The sequence below is a fragment of the Notothenia rossii genome (genome assembly GCF_949606895.1).
Source record: "Notothenia rossii genome assembly, chromosome: 5".
Lineage (NCBI taxonomy): Eukaryota > Metazoa > Chordata > Actinopteri > Perciformes > Nototheniidae > Notothenia > Notothenia rossii.
In genome coordinates, this window is record NC_136903.1 from 5357306 (window position 1) to 5379665 (window position 22360).

Sequence of the window (22360 nt, forward strand, 5' to 3'; positions counted from 1 at the left end):
TTGTTGACGGCATAACGTCCTTCTCTAACGGATGTGACTTTAGGTTATATTGCATCTAAATGTCATCTTATAAAACCAGATAATGAAAAAGGTATGCTAAATGCAATGTAATGTAATCAACTCACAATGGAAGAATGTAGTAAATGAAATGTAAGAAAAGGAGAAAATAACTGAGAGTTTGATGAAAGATGGGAAAAAGGGTGAGTTTTAGAGCATAAAACATGGATAATGACCAGGTGGTAGTATCTGAAGCTTATTATTAACTCCCCCCCCCCCCTCAGGTCCGCACCACTTCTCTGAGAGCAGCTTCCTGATTGGCACGCTGTCGAGGCCCCGCCTCCAGGGCCCCGAGCTGAGGCTGCAGCAGCATTTCCGCTGGGTGACGCTGCGCTGGGACCAGGAGCCGCTGCAAGGCATGCTGGGAAGACACCTCCGCAGGAAGCTGATCCACAAGGTGAGGGGGTGGGGGGGGGGGGGGGTCCAGATGCAGAGGACAGATGTTCCCTGCTGTTGAGTTTTCATTGTTAGTAAATCAGCAGAACAGATACATCCTCTACTCTCTCCTCTCTCCTCTCTCCTCTCCTGTCCTGTCCTCTCTCCTCTTTCCTCTCTCCTCTGACCTCTCTCCTCTCTCCTCTTTCCTCTCTCCTCTCCTTTCCTCTCTCCTCTCTCCTCTTTCCTCTCTCCTCTCTCCTCTCCTCTCCTGTCCTCTCTCCTCTCTCTTCTTTCCTCTCTCCTCTTCTGTCCTCTCTCCTCTCTCCTCTCTCCTCTCCTGTCCTCTCTCCTCTTTCCTCTCTCCTCTCTCCTCTCCTCTCCTGTCCTCTCTCCTCTCTCCTCACTCCTCTTTCCTCCTCTGTCCTCTCTCCTCTCTCCTCTCTCCTCTTTCCTCTCTCCTCTTCTGTCCTCTCTCCTCTCTCCTCTCTCCTCTCTCCTCTCTCCTCTTTCCTCTCTCCTCTCCTGTCCTCTCCTCTCTCCTCTCTTCTCTTTCCTCTTTCCTCTCTCCTCTCCTGTCCTCTCTCCTCTCTCCTCTCTTCTCCTGTCCTGTCCTCTCTCGTCTCTCCTCTTTCCTCTCTCCTCTTCTGTCCTCTGTCCTCTCTCCTCTCTCCTTTCTCCTCTCTCCTCTTTCCTCTCTCCTCTCCTCTTTCCTCTCTCCTCTCTCCTCTTTCCTCTTTCCTCTCTCCTCTCCTCTCCTGTCCTCTCTCCTCTCTCCTCTTTCCTCTTTCCTCTCTCCTCTCCTCTCCTGTCCTCTGTCCTCTTTCCTCCTGTCATGATTGTTTATTGGCTGTGTGTTTTCTATATGTTATTTCTGTTTGTTGTTTCCTTCCCTCAAGGGATGAGGTCAAAATGTTATGCTGAAAGTGCAATAGTTTAATAAAAGGGATTTTAAAAACCTCTCTTCTCTCCTATAGACGGGGTCCTGTCTCCCCTCCCCCTCCTCCCCCCTTCAGAGCTCTGTATTGTGGGTGAGGGACGTGTGGCAGCAGCTGAACGCCTGTCTGTCTCGTCTCGGGACCCCCGAGGCTCTGATTGGTCCCCAGCTCTTCCTGTCCTGTCCTGTTCTGCCCGGCAGCACACATGCCGTCATCAGGTGAGTCTCTGATGCATCCTGTAAACACAACAGCACAGATGGAACATGTCACTCCTGTCCCGACCCATTCCTATCTTCTTAAAGTTGTTATAGTTGGCTACCAGTTCATACTTTAAGATATTTTTGGTTTATTGTAAGATCCAGAGACATTTAAGAGTTTTCTCAATCACAAACTAAACTTAGTCAATGTTTTTTTATGGCATAATTCAAATGTTTTCAAGTATTTTTTGGCATAGTAAGCATCTTTTTCAATGTTTCTTTTACAGATTATACCATGACTTCTTGATGATTTTTTTGCGGCAAATTAAACTTTACATTATAGTAAATTCGACCTTTTAATTATCTTTATATTTTGACATATTATAACGAAATATTTTATACAAACTATGACATCTTATTTTCTTACATAGTTTACATTTATTATCTTTTTTAAACACACTGACATTTTTAACATACTATTATGACTAATAAAATGATTAACTGCTATTCTTATGTTGACATACAAACTATTTAAATAAAAACAATGATACGATTATATCTATTTATTTTTGTACATTTTATATATATTTCCACATTATTTTTAAACTATACTTCTGACCTTTTTAATGATGTTTATATATATCTGTGTGTTCAGGTGGCTGTCCCGGCTCTGGAACGCCGTGGTCGTCCCCCGCGTGGAGGAAGCTGTTATCGCCCGGGTAACGGCCAGACGCTCCTCGACAACCACCTCTACATCCTCAACGTCGTCGCAGAGACCGTCTCTTAGCAACACTTGTCTCAGCGCCGGGCAACAGGCCGTGGTGAAGGCGGCTCTCAGCATCCTCGTCAACAAGGCCGTGCTGCAGGGCTGCCCTCTGCCCAGACACGGTGAGAACAAGTACTTATACTACTGTGTAAAAATACCTGGGTACACGAAGAAGTCCTTCATTCAAAGTGCAGCTGCAGGCGGAGAAAAGTATTTATACTACTGTGTACAAATACTCGGGTACAAACTGAGCTTTTTTAGTGCACATAATGCATTTGTTGTGATTTTATTTTGATGACAGACTACATTTTTTCGGGCATTCAGTGCTTTTTTATATATATTTCGGTACAAACTTTTATTTCTTTTACTTTTGACATACAGGTTTTTAGATTTTTTTATAGATGCGAGTCACTTCCTGGCAAAAAGTACGGCTCCGCCCACTTTTGGGGGAAAACAACATACAAATTCTGAAGCTACCGTGGATTTTCTGATCTTCAAAGAGCCCGATTGCGAAGGCCAGTCAGGCAAACAATTACATTCAATCATTGGAAATCGACGATCGGGCTCGATATATGGTTACATTCAAATCAGTAGGCGAGGCTGTAATTTCGCCATCTAGATTTGACTCTCATCTATGGACATCGATCGCCTACTGATTTTAATTTAACCATATATCGAGCCCGATCGTCGATTTCCAATGGCTTAATGTAATTGTTTGCCTGTCTGGTCATCGTAATCGGACTCCTTGAAGATCCACAAATCCACGGTTTTCTTAAATTTCTGACCGGATTGGCAAAAACTTCAAAATTCGAATTGACCGCCGTTCAAATGACAGCGTTGTTTTCCCCCAAAAGTGGGCGGAGCTGTCATTTTTGCCCGTAAGTGACTCGTGTTCCTCTCATCTATTGCAGGCTTTACATATTTTATGACATTCATTTTTTAGTCTTTTAAAGTCCCAACTTCAAAATGCAAGTAATTTAGCTGCAGACAGAGTATTAATACCACTACTTACTACTTGTACTTTTTTACTTGTAAATGTTCCTATTCCACATCTAACTTCAGTAAAAATCCAAAAGCAATAGCATCAAAGTGTGCTTAAAGTACCGAAAGCAAAGGACACTTAGGGGGTCCGCGGGGTCTTAAAAAGTATTAAAAGTTGATAAATCAATTTAGCGAAGCTATTAAAAAGTATTAAACGGAATTTTCCAAGGTATTACATTTTGTAGCTTGTTTTCAATAAGTCTATAAATGGTCCAAAGAGGTTGTGTTCTACAGTCTGCCTGAATGTAATCATTGCGTAGGCGTGTAGTGTGATTCTGTGGAGTTTATTTATGACATCCCGTTGGATTTTACGTAATGTGAACAGGACATCGCACACTAACTGCTTGATAGCCCGAAGCTTCGTTTACGCCGGTTGCTAAGCAACATCGTTATGGGGAAATGCAAGTCTGCGTCCAAATGGTTGGAAGATAAGGAGGAAGGACAATCAATACTGTATATAGTCAATGTGAGGTAAAGTGTGTCGCCAAGGTAACCGGTTAAAACTCCAAGTGGCGATGAGGTCCTAAAATGTATTGAAAGGGTCTTAAAAAAGGTCTTAAAAGGTTTTGCATCTGACTTCAGGATTCCTGCAGATACCCCGGACACTCCTTATGCCGGCTGCAGGGAAGCACCTCATGAAAAATACAAAGAAAGAATGAAATAAAAACATACTGATCTATATTGTGTTTCCCCTAAATCTGCTGCAGAGATTGACAGGTACCTGCTGGAGTTTAGGGGCGGGACCTTCCCTCTGTCGGCCATCAGCTCCTATAAAGGAAGAGGAGAAGGAGGAGGAAGAGGAGGAGGAGGAGGTGGAGGAGGGAGGAAGGGGCGGGACAGTGGGAAGCTGAGGCGCTCCAACACCAGCCCCCGGAAGAAGGGAGGGACCCCAAACTGGAGCTCCGGAGGCTCCTTCAGAGAGGGTGAGACTCAGACACTCCTGAAGATGATTTTTTTTACCAGAGACATTACTCACGTGTTTGAATCTGGAAACATGGACTGGCTTAATGTCAACAGCACAATATGTAACGTTTGACTTAATGGTGCTGAGTTACACGTCAGGTATCAAATCAACTGTATTGTCAATCTTCCAGTTTGTGTGTTCAGACAGAGAGATCGAAATACAGTTGTATCCAGAATCCAGAATACACTAACAAATATATATAAAGATATGTATATATATATACACACAATCAACAGACACATTTGTTCACATGCACACATTTAAGACATAAATAAAAGCACTACAATCAATATATGAAAAAATAACAGTCACTTCAATAACTTTGATGAACTATGTTGAAAATATCTTGAAAAGGTACTTCCGAAAATAAGACAAGTCATATGTCGAGCAAACAATGCACTTCACATGGATATGGTTTCTTATTAACAACATCTTTCAATAGACTGTCTTTCTTTATGAATACATGCAAATAAACATCAATAAATCAAGACGTTTGTTTGTTTGTGTTTGTGTTACAGGTTCGCTCTCCAGCACTGATGTCAGCTTCATCCCCAACGGCAAAGTCCAGAGGTCCGTCTGCTCTCCGCTGATGATCCTTACCATGTTCAATACGACATGTGAGTGTTTAAGAACCTGAAACCTGACACTAAGTGAATGTTTCCTGGTGTTTGCAGGGAGCCCACAGGTCTGTCTGTGTTCTCTGACGACGAGACAGATTTAATCCGAGAGCTGCAGACCATGTGCTCCAGCAAGTCAGAGCCAGACATCAGCAAGGTACACACACACACACACACACACACACACACACACACACACACACACACACACACACACACACACACACACACACACACACACACACACACACACACACACACACACACACACACACACACACACACACACACACACACACACACACACACACACACACACACACATCTATCCATGTGCATACTGTTCCAATTGACGTAGCTGTCTTGTGTCATTATTTGACAGTAGCAAACAGCAATAAACATAATAAAGGGACAGACATCTTATGATAGAAGTACTCTCAATAGTTTGAATACCATGCAACCGTTTTAAGATAGTGATCATTTTACATGAACAGTAGTTTAACCAGGTTAGGTTAAGCTTAGTTAAAAGACATTAAGCCGCTGAAGACCCACATGTTTCCTTGAGGAGTTAGAGAACTAAAGGAGGGTTATTATTATTACCCAAATCAATCATGGTATTGATGTGTAAATAAGAAACTGCTTGAACACATGGCAGAAACTGTGTTGTGTTTATGAGTTGTTTCTGCTGCCCCCTAGTGGACGATGAACAGAGGTACAACAGCGTATTAAAGCAGTTAAGATACAATGCACTACCACTGTGTGTCTCTGTCATCCAGCACCATGCAGAGAATCATCCTCAGAACCTCTCAGCTTTAATGACGTTTCCAAACACTTGAGCTCACATGTTTTGGCTTCTTTAATTCACCGCTGTCATCCTCCTAAAGATAGAGTGACTGCACCACCGTGATGACATTCACCTATAGCTCCTGTGCTGTTTGAAATGCAGGCTAACACTGATTTGAAATATTACAAAATTATAAAAAACGAACTTGTTCAGTGGAGTTAGCGGCTAAAATAAGGAGCCCCTCCCCACGCCCCTCTGAGAGAGATTTGGTTTCAAAGAACACAATGGTGCCCTAGGAGGAGATTCAGGTGTCATATTGTTATGACATCACAAAGTGGCCAAAATCTGATCAGCTCATTTTCAGACAGGTTTTTATAGAAATGGATCAAAAAGAGAGAGAATCTTTGTTCCTGAAACTTTCAGAGTCTCTTTCCACAGAGGGGACACATGTTGATGTAGAAGAGACATGGAGAAGAGGGGACACATGTTGATGTAGAAGAGACATGAAGAAGAGGGGACACATGTTGATGTAGAAGAGACATGAAGAAGAGGGGACACATGTTGATGTAGAAGAGACATGAAGAAGAGGGGACACATGTTGATGTAGAAGAGACGTGAAGGAGAGGGGACACATGTTGATGTAGAAGAGACATGAAGAAGAGGGGACACATGTTGATGTAGAAGAGACATGAAGAAGAGAGGACACATGTTGATGTAGAAGAGACATGGAGAAGAGGGGACACATGTTGATGTAGAAGAGACATGGAGAAGAGGGGACACATGTTGATGTAGAAGAGACATGAAGAAAAGGGGACACATGTTGATGTAGAAGAGACATGAAGAAGAGGGGACACATGTAGATGTAGAAGAGACATGAAGAAGAGGGGACACATGTTGATGTAGAAGAGACATGAAGAAGAGGGGACACATGTTGATGTAGAAGAGACATGAAGAAGAGGGGACACATGTTGATGTAGAAGAGACATGAAGAAGAGGGGACACATGTTGATGTAGAAGAGACATGAAGAAGAGGGGACACATGCTGATGTAGAAGAGACATGAAGAAGAGGGGACACATGTTGATGCAGAAGAGACACGAAGAAGAGGGGACACATGTTGATGTAGAAGAGACACGAAGAAGAGGGGACACATGTTGATGTAGAAGAGACATGGAGAAGAGGGGACACATGTTGATGTAGAAGAGACATGAAGAAGAGGGGACACATGTTGAAGTAGAAGAGACATGAAGAAGAGTGGACACATGTTGATGTAGAAGGGACATGAAGAAGAGGGGACACATGTTGATGTAGAAGAGACATGAAGAAGAGGGGACACATGTTGATGCAGAAGAGACATGAAGAAGAGTGGACACATGTTGATGTAGAAGAGACATGAAGAAGAGGGGACACATGTTGATGTAGAAGAGACATGAAGAAGAGTGGACACATGTTGAAGTAGAAGAGACATGGACAAGTGGATTTTTGCGTAGGTGACCTTTAACCTGTGATCTCGTTCTCCTCCCACAGATCTCTGAGACCAAAGACGACCTGATCCTGTTCTCCAGCTCCTCCCAGAAGGCCGAGCGGGAAACGCCCGTCCAGACGGTGAGGGGGGGGGGGGGGACAATATACATCAATGACTGACAGCATGGACATTAATATATGTTACTGTAGTTACCTGTGTTGATAGATCTAAGCACTGAATGGAAACAGAATAATAAGACCTTTTTAATCAGAAACAAGGGCTTAAGGAAATGGGTTGTATCAAATATCAAAAAAATGTTGATAAATTCACTTCAGTAATGTGGGTACAATGAGTTAGGAAATGACTTCACTTTACAGTCATGACACTACGAAAAGACAACACTTATTAAATGCATAATCTAAAACAATATTGATTTGTCGTTACAAAAAAGGGGCAGTGTCGATAAAAAGGCAAAATAAAATGAGTAGACTGGTCAGGTTAAAAAAAGTAGGTCCATTTTAGAAGGGAACATATTTATGTCTCATTAACATTGTCTGCATGCTTGGACACATCAAAGGAGACTTTTCCTGATATTAGAAACACACACAGCATTTATTTGTAACGAACTCCTCTCGTCGTTATCGCTCCACAAGCTGCTGACTCATATTGAAATGAGCCTGTGATTGTTTTGTCGTCATCATGTGTGTGTTTTTAGCGTTACCTCACACATAATGGGTCTGTCCCGTATTAGCGAGCTGTACTGTAATGTGTCATGACTGCAGGGTTAGTAACAGCTGTTTTTAGAACACGTTTTTTTTAGATTCAGTCGGTTGTTTAGTTATGTATTTTATGAATTCAACTAAGAATAGGCCCGGCAGATCACTTTTTCAGGACTTTAAGACATGTCAGGCCTGAAGGGGGAAAAACATAATATTTAATTCATTCAAATATGTATTTCAATAACAATAGAGACAATATAGTTATATCGTTATATTTATTTGAAGCCGTTTTTAACCTTTTAACTTCCTAGATTTCTATATATTTTACTTACTTAAAAAAAAAAGATTGTATGGTCCAGAATGACCCGAATGAATGTAAAACAAAGTTTCAATATTTAAATCTGTCCTTCAAGTTTGTTTAGTAACAAACAACATCACTATAAAACTTGCACTTCTATTGGCTAGCGCTCCAAGACATTGTACGTGATAGGCTAAGGGGCGGGACATCTCTAAGCGGTTGACCAATTGCTTAGAGATGCGACAACAGAGCCGGCCAGCTAACCAATCAGAGCAGACTGGGCTCTGGTTTCAGACAGAGGGTGTATGAGTCAGTTAAAATGTCACAGGTGCACTCTGGGAGTTGTAGTTTTAAAAATGTCTCAAACTCACCTGATATCTCCTCCTCTCTTCAGACCGCCCCGTCCCCCTGCAGCCCGGTTGCCGTGCAGAGCAGCGAGCGACGACCAGGCCCCGCCCCCCGCTCCAAATCCCAGCTCCCGGTCCCCAGCAGCAGCAGGGGGGGGGCGGGGCTTCAGACCCGAACCCCCCCGACCCGCAGCAGGACAAAACAGACGCCCCCCACCCCAAACAGCAGCAGCAACAACAACTACTACTACAACGACAACATGAACGAAAACAGCCAATCACAAGAGGACATTTGGATCCTGCATGAAAATAACAACAACAAGTGAACAGCTCCCATCCACTAACCCCCCAGCTGTGAAACCACCCCCCCCCCTCCCTCCATGATGTAAGACTACGACGACTCTTAGTATTTGTACTTGTAATCCGTACTTGTTACACTGTACTGCAGTTGTGTACTTGGGGACCACAGTTTTATCCTATCACAGTATTTGAAGTATTTGTTTTGGTCTGGTAAAGGAATAAAAAAATAAAGGTTACTTTTACTGTTACCTCATTCCAGGGTCTAAACAACCTGCTAATGATGGGACAGTAGAATAAGTTGTAAAGTATTTAACTGGTGGAAACTGCAGTATTTCTGTGTACTTAAAAGAGAAATACTGAACGTGTTTTTGGATCAAAGAAAGCAGGTTTTAAGTTTCTTTTTATGGCTATTAAGTATTTTGAGAAGTGTTTTATCTTTAAATAGGTTGGTTTAAATACTGTTGAGATTAATCAGGGTTTTACCAAATATATTTGTACATAAGAATTAGTAAATGCTCTATAGATTGGTGTACGTGGTATGACGCTTGTACAGTGACGATTAAAAACCTTAAAGCTGAAAAAAAGTGAGAAGTTGTACATAGTGTTTGTAAAACCAGTTTCTGAACCCTTCACTTGTTTCAGAGTGGAGCGGCCGTGGCAATAAGTAATAAATCTGTAAAAACACATGATGTCCTTTCAACTGTAAGCCATAATAAATATTTTAAATGCCCGTCATTTCCCCGAGTCGTGTTTAAGTCATCATTTATTTTACTGGTTTCAAATGTGTTTTCTCCGTATGTTTTTACTTTTTACAGGACATTGTTTGTATATAAATATACATATGTACAGGAGAGGTTTTAGTCTGTAGCTGTTTGGAGTTTAGACAATTGTCTTTCAAGCAAACACATTAAAATGGCACTGTTAAAAATACACATCGGACCTTTTCTGTTCCTTTTGATTATATATTAAAATAATATAGTGTAGGACCATACCTATATAAGGCATATTTATACTTTTTATTTTTCAAAATACCAAACAGATCATGCATTTTAGCCATTCCTCATTTCGCTCAACGTAACACTCTTTGCATCATGGGCTGATTCTGTGAGAACAGCACCAGGCCTGGCTCTACTTTAAAGAGTCCTCTCCTGCTGATGTTCAGGTGTATATCAGTATGTAGTTTCTCTACTTTAAAGAGTCCTCTCCTGCTGAGGTTCAGGTGTATATTATCAGTATGTAGTGTCTCTACTTTAAAGAGTCCTCTCCTGCTGATGTTCAGGTGTATATCAGTATGTAGTGTCTCTACTTTAAAGAGTCCTCTCCTGCTGATGTTCAGGTGTATATCAGTATGTAGTGTCTCTACTTTAAAGAGTCCTCTCCTGCTGATGTTCAGGTGTATATCAGTATGTAGTTTCTCTACTTTAAAGAGTCCTCTCCTGCTGAGGTTCAGGTGTATATTATCAGTATGTAGTGTCTCTACTTTAAAGAGTCCTCTCCTGCTGATGTTCAGGTGTATATCAGTATGTAGTGTTACTTTAAAGAGTCCTCTCCTGCTGATGTTCAGGTGTATATCAGTATGTAGTGTCTCTACTTTAAAGAGTCCTCTCCTGCTGATGTTCAGGTGTATATCAGTATGTAGTGTCTCTACTTTAAAGAGTCCTCTCCTGCTGATGTTCAGGTGTATATCAGTATGTGGTGTATCTACTTTAAAGAGTCCTCTCCTGCTGATATTCAGGTGTATATCAGTATGTAGTGTCTCTACTTTAAAGAGTCCTCTCCTGCTGATGTTCAGGTGTATATCAGTATGTAGTGTCTCTACTAGCCCTTGCAGACCGTTGACATGCACACAAACCTATAACAAATTACAGGAAAGGAAAAACACTCAAAACATGAGTGATGTAAACAAGAATGACAAACAGAGACGTTCTTAAAATATTTAGTTTTACTGGAAATATAGTTGATTGAACAAATACATTTATACATTTCTTTGGACATCAGTGTCCCTTTTTCCTATGAGTAAGAAACAGCTTTGTTCTTCATTTACTTAAAAAAAAAATGCTCACAGTTCACATATCAAGGCGTCTCTCCACCGTACCTTCATTTTACAAAAACTATCATACAGTATGAAACACACGCTTCCCTCAACCACAGAAAATAAAGCAATGTTAGAAAAAGATTCCAGTTTCCGAGGGAAGGTTAGATCAAACTTAGGAAAAAAACATAATTGCTAAATGTTTGCATTTGTACAGCTCTGAAAAAATATACTTTCAAATAGAAAATGTATACTTTTTGTGTCTCTTCTGTAGAAATCATCAAGTAACAAAGGCTGGACAATGTATTTGTTAATAAACATCTACACTGGATTCTATGGAGGAATTAAAAAGAATAATGTGTTTCCTTGTACCTCAGGCTGTCTTTAAAGTGCATACAGATTTCTGAGTTATTACTCGTTATACAACTGTTCCTCTTTATGTGTCTATGGAGAAACTGGAGGTTAGACTGAGAGCAAAGATAGCGAATATTGAGAAGGTACTTGAACGCAACACAGGAGAAGCCGCTGTAGAAGTCTTACATCCTTAATGTCCTGTTGCATCTTTATTTCCTGCATATATAAACATTTCACTTCTGTCCATTAGAGTTTGTACATAAATCAATGGCTTTTGTTTTCATCATAAACAAGCGCTGTTTTGATGCTTTTTCTTAAAGCACTACGGCACCCTATTTACATTTAAAGTAGATCAACATTGCTTAATAAAAGGACACATGCTCAACAAACAGAGCTTATGTTTTCCCCTGATGTTAAAAGATGTAATCAAATGAGATTGTTTGGTTGGATTTGAATGCATTATGTTAAGGCTAACCCTTAAAGGCCCGGACACACCAAACTGACTCCAGAGAACACGTCCCGACGAACCCGACTGATGTGTCGCCTCACGTTTCCTGCGTCCGGGCCAACAGTCGGACTGGAACACACCGCAAAGACTTCAGCCGACGGCCAAGTAGCACGTACGAACTGCACATGCGTGAGTGGCAATAACTCTCCTTACCAGCAGGCGGCGGTAGTGTGTATTCGTCATTCAAAAGAGGCAACAACCAGAAGACAGACTGCGTGATATAAACAAACAACAGATAGCGTGCGTTGGTCTTCGGTTTCTTCATTCCAGATCGCTATGATGAAAAATAAACTCTTGCGTCCAGCTGAGATGAAAATGAAAAGCAATAGCTGTCTGTGTGTGCCTTCTTAATAGTTTGTTTGGGTCCCTCACTTCCGTTTAGCTTCTCGTCCACTGATTCGCTAGCTGAACAGCCAATCAGAGTGATTTATTTGACCGGCAGCCTTCGGCCGATTGCCTACCATGTCGATTCGGTAGGTTTTCGGTCAAAAAGGTGTCGGCACGGCCAAAAAGACACGACGGTGCGGGACACACCAATCTGAGTAGGGCGACACGATGCTCATCGACGGCCTGACATCTATCGACGGCTGAAATCGTCCAGTGTGTCCGGGCCTTTAAGCCCCTGACGCACCACGCCGAAATCGGCCGTTTTCGTTAGTCGGACGACGAAGCGTGCCCTGTCGCCCAAACTCAATTTGGTTTGTCCCGCACCGTGACACGCCTTATTTGGCCGACGCACGGCCGATTCGACATGTTGAATCGGCCGTGCGTCGGCCACAGGCAGTCGGACAAAGAAATCACTCTGATTGGCTGTTCAGCTAGCGAATCAGTGCATGAGAAGCGAAACGGTTGCTTGAGAATGTCTTCCACAAGCAACACTCCAAAGGCTGATAGCTCCAGTACCGCACGAAACATGTTTTCAAGGGCGAGAGTGAAAATGGAACGCACACGCTATTTGTTGTTTGTTTATATCACGGAGTCTGTTCTTCTTCTCTGTCTTCCGGTTGTTGCCTCTTTTGAATGACGAATACACACTACCGCCGCCTGCTGGTAAGGAGAGTTATTGCCACTCACGCATGCGCAGGAGAACACGCCGACGCAACCGATGCAACACTCGGCGTTGGAGAGTTCTCTGGTGACGGCTTGGTGTGTCAGGGCCTTTAGACCGAACAGGCAGGTCAAAACCTTGCATTATGAATAAATCATTCCTCATAGCAACCTGTAGCTGGTCGATTCGGTGAGTATTATTAGTTATGTAAGATGATAATGAGTTCCTAACACTGTTTTCGAGAGCTCACTCACAACACAGAGCCATTTGGGGTTCAGTTTCTCACAAAGGACACTTCAACATGTTTTCAAGGTCAGACTTCTACAGCGGCTCTGACCGTGTTTTCACTCCAAACTAAAAACTAATCTAAAGAGACCGAAGGCTCCGGGGGAAAGGAGCTGGTTGTTCTGAACAAAACACATTCAAGAGAAAGTAAAAGTCCCTTCATTTAAACAAATCAAACCTTTTTCTAAAACATTTCATGGTTTTTTAAAGCAAATACAACTTAATGGCGTCAGACGGGCAAACCTTTTGATGAACATCTGAACAGACTGTGTGCAGCCCAACGGAAAGCAGCAGAGTGAAACGTTGAAAGGCACTTCGAATCAACCATTGAGGCCCGTTCTTCACAGACCCAGAGACTTTGAGATGCTGTCATTCATTTCAGAAGTCCTTCTCTGTTCCTGTGAGTCAGAGCCTCCGTCAGAGCGCGCCCTGCAGCACGCTCACTCACATTTGATGACAAATTTACTACAAAAGCTGACATTGTTTGCATCTGTCATACAGCCTCACATTGCAATTCCAATTCACATACATTAAGTCTCTACTAACAGCTGCTTCAAACGTGCAGACATGTTTTATTGCATTGAGCAACATGTGGTGTTGCTCTCCACTGTACACACCTGATTTAAATGAATATACAAATGCGGGTTTTAATGATTCAGATGCTGTTAGATTGGAAAAATTGCGTCATTATGGCTGCTATTGGCCGCCCAGTATGAAATCAGGACATTCAAAGTGTTACAGACGCATAACTCTTAAGTGTGTGTGTGCAAAACTCAATGGTAAATCAATATTTGTGTCCGTTTGATTAATCCATGATATCTTGCAGAGCTCTACTTTTAAATAGAAGTACATTTCAGGGATAGTTTCAGTTTCCGAGCTGCTGTTTGGCTGCTACTTTTGGACAGAGGTGGGAAGTAGTGGAGTACAAATACTTCGTCGCTGTACTTAAGTACATTTTCCTGGTATCAGTACTTAACTCCACTACTTATTTTTCTGACCACTTTCTTTAAAACAGGTGGTGGTTATGGGTACTTTTTACTTAAGCACATTTCAAAGCCCACTACTTCTTTACTTTGACTTGAGTAAAGAAGTTTAGTCAGTCCTTCTACTTCCACCAGAGTATTTAAAAACACGAGTATCTGTACTTCTACTTGAGTAAAGGATGTGTGTACTTTTGCCATCTCTGAGGACGAGTAATTTTGTGGGAATTAAGGCTAAAAAAGGGTTTCTTTTGAATAAAACACTGGACGAAGCCCTATTTGTTTTGTCCGTCAGTGTGTGTGTGTGTGTGTGTGTGTGTGTGTGTGTGTGTGTGTGTGTGTGTGTGTGTGTGTGTGTGTGTGTGTGTGTGTGTGTGTGAGCCTGTCAGAGGCGTGTGTCCTGCACCTCGTCCTCGGCCTCCTCCTTCAGGGAGCAGATGGGCTGCGGCGCCGCCCTCTTGCTGGAGTTGAGGCGGTGCAGCGTGGGGAACAGGCGCAGGCGGTCGGCCGCGCTCATCGCTTGCTTCAGGTGGCTCGTCTCGTTCAGAAGCTTCTGGATGGAGTCGTAGCGCTTCATGGAGGAGCCCTCGATCATCTGCAGGGACAGGGGGGAGAGGTTGTTATGAGTTTATCTAGAACTGATCTCTCCATCTATGTTAAATATAGTCATTGTATTTCTTAATTAACCTTTTATTCCAGGACCAGACACTTTTTACGCTGCTGTGGAAAACCTTGCGCTAATGTACATTTCCCAAAGATATTGAAGTGACTGTTATTGTGTTGTAGTGATTGTTGTGTTTATTTTATCTTAATGTGTGCACATGTATAAATGTGTCTGTTGATCGTATATATAGGAAATACATATTTTATACATATTTGTATTTTTGTAGTCAGGATTGTGGGAAACGGTATTTCGATCTCCGTCTGTGCACACAAACTGAAAGATTGACATAAAGTTGACTTTTGATTGTATTTTACTTATACAATTTGTATATTATATATCTTTCATTTGATCTTTTATTGCACATTTGTTCCTTAAAATGTTTATATAAATATTTGTTTTCTATTTTTGTTATCTTATCTTTTATTGGACATTTTGACATACAATGATATAAAACATTCAATATTTACTTAAAGGGGACCTATCATGCTATATTTGAATAATATATTGTAGGGCCATACCAATATAAGGTATATTTATAAGTGTTATTTTTCAAAATATCAAACAGATCATGCATTTTAGCCATGCCTCATTTGGCCTCACTCCAGCTCTGTCTTTGCATGAGCTGGAGCTGACCCCCCCCCGCCCCCGCAAAGGAAGGGGCGAGGCACAAGCGTCATGTTACTACGCTGTTGCCATGCTGTAGCTATGCTGTTGCCATGCCACGGCAACCTCTCATTCCCCTGATAGGTGGAGAGTTGACCATATCAAATCCGTTGCAGCCCTGTTTTTAGAGATTTGGGTATGGAGGAAAATAGAGAGGGTTGTATTTTCTGACACTTGGTGAGTTCCCTGGAACATCGGGGACACATATTCATGTATAAAAGAAGTACAAAAGTGCATTTTGCATGATAGGTCACCTTTATGTTACCAATGACTTTCCCTTTGTAGGGATGTTTTGTTCTGAACAAAGCTACAATATGTCCACTCTACAACCACAGTGTGTGTGTGTGTGTGTGTGTGTGTGTGTGTGTGTGTGTGTGTGTGTGTGTGTGTGTGTGTGTGTGTGTGTGTGTGTGTGTGTGTGTGTGTGTGTGTGTGTATGTGTGTGTGTGTGTGTGTGTGTGTGTGTGTGTGTGTGGCCTAGCATTACTATCCTTGTGGGGACCTAAATCTGTTTACATAGTGTGGGGACTCGCCTCCCTTATGGGGACAAAATGGAGGTCCCCATAAGGGGAATCATTAGTTTTAGGATGAAGACTTGGTTAGGTTAAGGGTTAGGCATGTGTTGGTTATGGTTAAGGTTAGGATAAGTCTCCAGGAAATGCATGTAAGTCAATGTAATGTCCCCTGAAGTGATGTATACATGGTGTGTGTGTGTGTGTGTGTGTGTGTGTGTGTGTGTGTGTGTGTGTGTGTGTGTGTGTGTGTGTGTGTGTGTGTGTGTGTGTGTGTGTGTGTGTGTGTGTGTGTGTGTGTGTGTGGTATAGGCTAGAAACTGAATTACGAAGCCTTGATCTGATTTACAATTTTTTTTCAGTTGTCCTGTCAGTAGTTAAAGCAGAAAAGAAAATGGATTTAACCACATAAGTTCTGGTGAAGACAGCTTTCTAGAAGTTCAATACAAATATACATTTGTCTCATTAAAGAGGACACATTAAGCTAGTTTTCAGCTTCATATCAGTATGTAGTGTCTCTACTTTAAAGAGTCCTCTTCTGCTGATGTTCAGGTGTATATCAGTATGTAGTGTCTCTACTTTAAAGAGTCCTCTTCTGCTGATGTTCAGGTGTATATCAGTATGTAGTGTCTCTACTTTAAAGAGTCCTCTCCTGCTGATGTTCAGGTGTATATCAGTATGTAGTGTCTCTACTTTAAAGAGTCCTCTCCTGCTGATGTTCAGGTGTATATCAGTATGTAGTGTCTCTACTTTAAAGAGTCCTCTCCTGCTGATGTTCAGGTGTATATCAGTATGTAGTGTCTCTACTTTAAAGAGTCCTCTCCTGCTGATGTTCAGGTGTATATCAGTATGTAGTGTCTCTACTTTAAAGAGTCCTCTCCTGCTGATGTTCAGGTGTATATCAGTATGTAGTGTGGTTGTGGTTGCAACATGCAAGTTATTTTGATAGAAAAAGTAAAAGATGTGCAGAAAATCTGACATTTATTTAAAAACTCACCAGGAATGTTTGACACTCGAGCAGCGGCTCCACTCTGTGTTCGGACAGGATGACGGTGCAGCCGGAGAACGAGTGCTTCAGCGTCTTCCTCAGCACCTGTAACGTTCTGCACACACACACACACACACACCATCGTCATCATCAAAGTCTGTCTGTCTTTACTGTTAACATACATTAGCGTTTCATAGCGTTGAGGTCAACATGAAAGTGCAGGCCGTGTTAGCCTCAGGTTAAACTACATTGCTTATTATGTGCGTCATTTACCATAATGAAGCACCCACCACACACACACACACACACAGTACTTCAGATTTACTGTAAGAGCTTTTCTAAGATTGACACCATATGCAGCGACACACATGTTGGATTCGGGTGACTTCTGCTGCCCCAAACACACAGGAAATACGCACGAAGCCTTGATCACTTGAATGTATCAGCTGTGTTTAGAGGCTTTGTGTTTGCAAGAAAAGTGCCTCCTGCTGCCCACATACAAACTAATCAAATACTAAAACTAACTAATAACGTGTAAATTATACAAATACAATAAAAATAGAGACATAAAAACAGCAATATTGTCCCGTGAAATGTGATATACAGTAATATTGTAAATAAAAAAAAATAAGTTCGGAAACTACATCCGACTAAAGGACACACACCACACACACACACACACACACACACACACACACACACACACACACACACACACACACACACACACACACACACACACACACACACACACACACACACACACACACACACACACACACACACACACACACACACACACACACACACACACACACACACACACACACACACACACACACACACACACACACACACACACACACACACACACACACACACACACACACACACACACACACACACAGGGGTACGTACATTGGGTCCAGGTAGGAGGAGGGCTCGTCCAGCAGCAGGATGCGGGCCTTGCTCAGGATGGAGCGGGCGAGGCACAGCAGCTGTTTGTGTCCGTTACTCAGCACGTACCCCCCGTCCTCCAGCACGAAGTCCAGCTTATCTGGAAACTGCTCCACCACTGACTTCAGACCCACCTGCGCTCACAGAGGGCACCGTTTCATTTAGAGAGATATACTACGACCATGGAGGACAAAGGATTGTGTTTAAAACTGAACCACGAGGTCAGAGGACACTGCAGGACATGTACGGGGTTGTTTTGGATGAGATACACAGTGAAAACTGAATCTACTGGTTATTATAACATCTTGTTCTTAATGCTATACGAAGCTGAAGTTATGTCTATATGTTGTTTTACCCCATTTTGTACATTTCAATGATTTTCCGAAGCTATTATAATAATAACAATAAATTATATTTCTATAGCGCTATTGCCAACATTATATCAAGGGGTGCACATAACTTTCCCAGTGAGGTACTCAGATGAGTACCTCGAGTCAGTGTTTGGTACTCCAACTTCTGGCTCCACTCAAAGTTATGTGATGAAGCCCTCTGTATCGTGGACGTCGACGGAGAGGGGGGGGGAGTGTGTGCTAATGGAGTACTTTGTGACCACAGAGCATGAACGTTGTGATCAGCTGTTTTTAGGCAGTTCTCCAGTGTGCCCAGAAGGGGTACAGACTGACGTTAACAGCAGCCCCGTCTGTGCACACGGAGACCGACTCTGTCGTCCGTTGATCTAACCGCCTTCTGGAAAAGCTTCACAAGTACGTCGGTACACAAATGCGCTTTGTGACGGTACGCATTTCAGATTGTTGCCCCGCATGCATACCAGTTATGTGCACCCCTGATTATATCGGTAAAGATATCAAAAGTAGTGTAAGTGTAAATCCTTTTCTCGTTTAAAAATAGCACCTAAAGAAATTGGTTTTCGATGATAACCTGATAGCCAACTATGAATAGTTAGTAATTCATATTTCCTTTAATATTATATTTGTTAAGACTGTATTTTAGGGTTGTAAGAAGAAATGTCAAGGAAGCTGAACTATCCCCCCCAAAAACTCCCAAAGGTTCTGTATCTCCAATTCATTGATGAAATGTAAACCTGTCTGACTAAGCTGGTTTACACATCATGGCAATCATTTCTAAAACACAGCAGAAGAAAAAAAGAGGAGGAGGAGGAGGAAGAAGATGAGGAGGAGGTGAAGGAGGAGGAAAATGGGGAAGATGAGGAGGAGGAGGAGGAGGAGGAGTTAGAGCCTCACCTCCTCAGCGACGCTCCACAGCTCCTCATCGCTGTGACGGCCGTGAGGGTCCAGATTCATCCGGAAAGTGCCGGTCAGGATAAACACTCTCTGTTTAAAACACACAGAGGATATGGCAGGTTGCATTGACACTGTTTTTAAAATGTTGACACAATGTCAATAATTGATTTTCATGCTTTGAGATTTTGAAGTGTTTTCCAGCGACATACAATGAATCAGTCAGAAATATAAAAAATGATGTAGTATTTATTTATATACATATACGTATATACTCAAGAGTAGTGGTTCAGTATGTTGGTCAAAAGCAAAATAATTAACATTTATAAAAAAAATACCCATGAATATGAAAAGCAAGTATTGGCTTTCAGGACTTGTTTCTGTACCTCAGTAAAGTTTGTTTTTTAAGTTAAATGGATTTGACTTATTTTTGACAAAACGGAAAAGGTCTTGACCTTGAAATGCACCACATTTTGCCCAAAATGGGTGAGTCTCATCCCCAATAATGTAGACTTAACTAAAAGAAAATGTGTGGTGTACTAAAAACTCTTTAGATTACAATTTGTTCAATTCTAAATGGTAAATTCTTAACAATAAACCATTTAAAATCATTTTTTGTGGTTTCCTGGCTGCACCTCTTTATCGAAATCTGTTGAAATGTAATTCTCCTTCACCTTTCAAGATTTTCCTGCCAATATTTGAATTGAAACAAGCAACCTTTCTTATGCATTGTGTTGTTAAGAGTCAGTTTTACCTGTGGCACGACCCCGAAGGCCTTCCTCCAGGTGTGCAGAGAGACGGAGCTCCAGGAGACGCCGTCGATGGAGATCTCTCCGTCAGTGGAGGCGAGGCGCAGCAGAGCGGAGAGAAGCGTGCTTTTACCTGAACCCGTCCGACCCAGCAGACCAATCTAATAATAATAATACACGTTATTTATACAGCACTTTTCCTGGTGCTCAAAGAGCTTAATCTACCTATCCATCCATCCATCTATCCATCCATCTATCTATCTATCTTTCTGTCTGTCTGTCTGTCCGTTTATCTATCTATCTATCTATCTATCTATCTATCTTAATCAACACACAACAGAAAATAATGAAACTACTGGAAATAAATCACACATTTCTAGCTTTTCAGTTCATTAAAAAGCCTAATTTAAAGTCACAGCACACACAGGATAAGAAAGGTACAAAATAAAAGTCTCTGTCACCATCTATCCATCTCTCTGAGTCTGAACTAATTGAGAATGGTGTCTATGTTTCTCCCGATGCTAAAATGAAGTAGCCTGGTATAGTCACTGAGGATTTAAGTTGTAAAGCTTCTGTTATAACATTCATGTCTCTTATTTACAGCGTCACATTATGTATGTAATGTAAGGAATATTAATAGTATGTTGTATATGCTGCTTACATTTTTGTTTAGCTTGTTCAGCACTAGCGACGCTAAGCGCTAAGCTAACGCGCTAAGCTAACGCGCTAAGCTAATTCGATAGACTTGCTAGCTTGCTTTGCTAGAAATAAATGTGCAGTAAATAAAGTGTCAGAGCTGTGCAGCTATAAAAGAGGTGTTTAGAAACGTATACCTTTCTGTATGAAGGGGAAATACATAAGGATGTGTGACGGGATATGAATGAAAGCCGGCAGACTGATGCCTGAAGCCTTATTGGATTTTAAAACACTGACCAGTCTGAGAGGCAGTTAAAGGGTCAGAGAAAGGTTAAATCAAGGGGACATACTAGACATAGAGGGACGTATGCTCTGCCCGATTGTTATAATGCTGCTTTCATCAATATGTTCCATCTACTCTGGATCAATAGAATATGTGTATGTGAAAGGGGTCAAACTCACAAATAATGATTATCCAACCAACTCTCACAGCATTTCGTGTTATAGTCACAAAATGAATCTATTGATTTGTGTTCACCAATACCATTTCCCCATTCTCTTCGTGTCACACAGAACGATTTTAAAAGCAATGTAAATAATAACAAATTAGAAGGAAAAAGAGATTTAAAAAATACAGATTTCAGTATTCTGAAACAGAACGATTTCAGAAGCATTGTATTTGTATTGGTAGTATGTTTCGTGCCTGCACCAAATAATAACAAATTAGAAGGAAAAAAAGATTTAAAAAAAAAACAGATTTCAGTATTCTGAGGCTCTGAGTCCCCTTTCTTTTCCTCACAGATGGCAAAAAAAGTCAGACATTATACAATTTAAAATAAAAACAATAATCGTGGCTTGATATTGAGTAAGAACATGTTTTTATGAACCCCACAGCTTCCGGTCTTCCAAGACCCGACCGGACAAAAAGACGTGGTGCAGGCACGAAACACACTACCAATGGAAATACATTGCTTTTAAAATCGTTCTGTGTGACACGAAAAAAATGTGAAAATCGTGTCAATAGATTACATTAATTTCGTGACTATTACACGAAATGCCGTGAGAGTGGGTTGGATTATCACGTCTGCAGTTCTCTCTAACTCTCATGAGGGGTTCAGACACTTTGAGCTCATGGTTTTCTCATTAGAACTTTACTGTTTCAGTCTCACCACGGTCTTTAGTGCTGTTTCTAGATGACGTTGGGTACAGTATTATCCCCCCAAAAAAAACAGATCACCGGTGAATCAATTTTTCGATGTTCTCCCAAGTCTTTCTACTTTTATAACAGTGCCAAAAGATGGGAGACAGAGGGGTTGGTTCTGATACGAATAGAAAAGGTATTTAATAAAAGACAAGGGAACATTTAGCACTCTAATTAGGATTAGATTAGTCTGTAGGTTATTTGGTTGGTGTTAGGTGTTTTCTAGCATGTATAAATATTTATATAATAAATGAACTCCCTCCAATTCTATACGGGTTCGTAATGTAAATACTTTCTGTTCAGCGTCTATTGTAAAGCTTTAGACGGCTTATCAGTGGCCCCATTTCACACGATATGTAAACTAGCGCCTCGGTTTTTTATTCAAAACCTAAAACACTGTAGTGATCTCTACCCACCACACATATCACATACCCCTTCTAGCTCACTAATATACAGTATTTTGCACATTTCTGCGCAGCCCTCCACTTTAAAATATAATACACTGTACTGTCATATATTCATTCTCCTTTTTTTGTTTTTTTAGGTATTTAGTTTATTTTAATTTGGTGTAAATACTTGCCTAAAATACTTCTTAAAAATACTTATTTTTTCTTAAATTGTTTATGTTTGCACCACCAGACTCGAAAGCAAACTCCT

The 22360-nt window shown here is 41.4% G+C and overlaps 2 protein-coding genes across 2 annotated transcripts in view; one reads left to right on the forward strand and one right to left on the reverse strand.

Moving 5' to 3' along the window:
* cttnbp2 (cortactin binding protein 2) overlaps positions 1–9597 on the forward strand; it is an 89772-nt gene extending 80175 nt beyond the window's left edge. The window contains exons 16-23 of the mRNA XM_079679801.1: positions 282–454; positions 1410–1588; positions 2223–2455; positions 4082–4297; positions 4857–4908; positions 5013–5112; positions 7266–7343; positions 8615–9597. Of these exons, the coding sequence (XP_079535927.1) occupies positions 282–454; positions 1410–1588; positions 2223–2455; positions 4082–4297; positions 4857–4908; positions 5013–5112; positions 7266–7343; positions 8615–8893 (1310 nt within the window). The 3' untranslated portion in view covers positions 8894–9597. The remainder of the gene's footprint in view (positions 1–281; positions 455–1409; positions 1589–2222; positions 2456–4081; positions 4298–4856; positions 4909–5012; positions 5113–7265; positions 7344–8614) is intronic.
* Positions 9598–12546: 2949 nt separating this feature from the next.
* Positions 12547–22360, reverse strand: part of cftr (CF transmembrane conductance regulator) — a 64591-nt gene continuing 54777 nt past the window's right edge. Inside the window, exons 22-26 of the mRNA XM_079684570.1 lie at positions 19872–20027; positions 19121–19210; positions 17820–17992; positions 16911–17016; positions 12547–14669 (exon numbers count right to left, since the gene is read on the reverse strand). Coding sequence (XP_079540696.1) covers positions 14460–14669; positions 16911–17016; positions 17820–17992; positions 19121–19210; positions 19872–20027 — 735 coding nt within the window. The 3' untranslated portion in view covers positions 12547–14459. The remainder of the gene's footprint in view (positions 14670–16910; positions 17017–17819; positions 17993–19120; positions 19211–19871; positions 20028–22360) is intronic.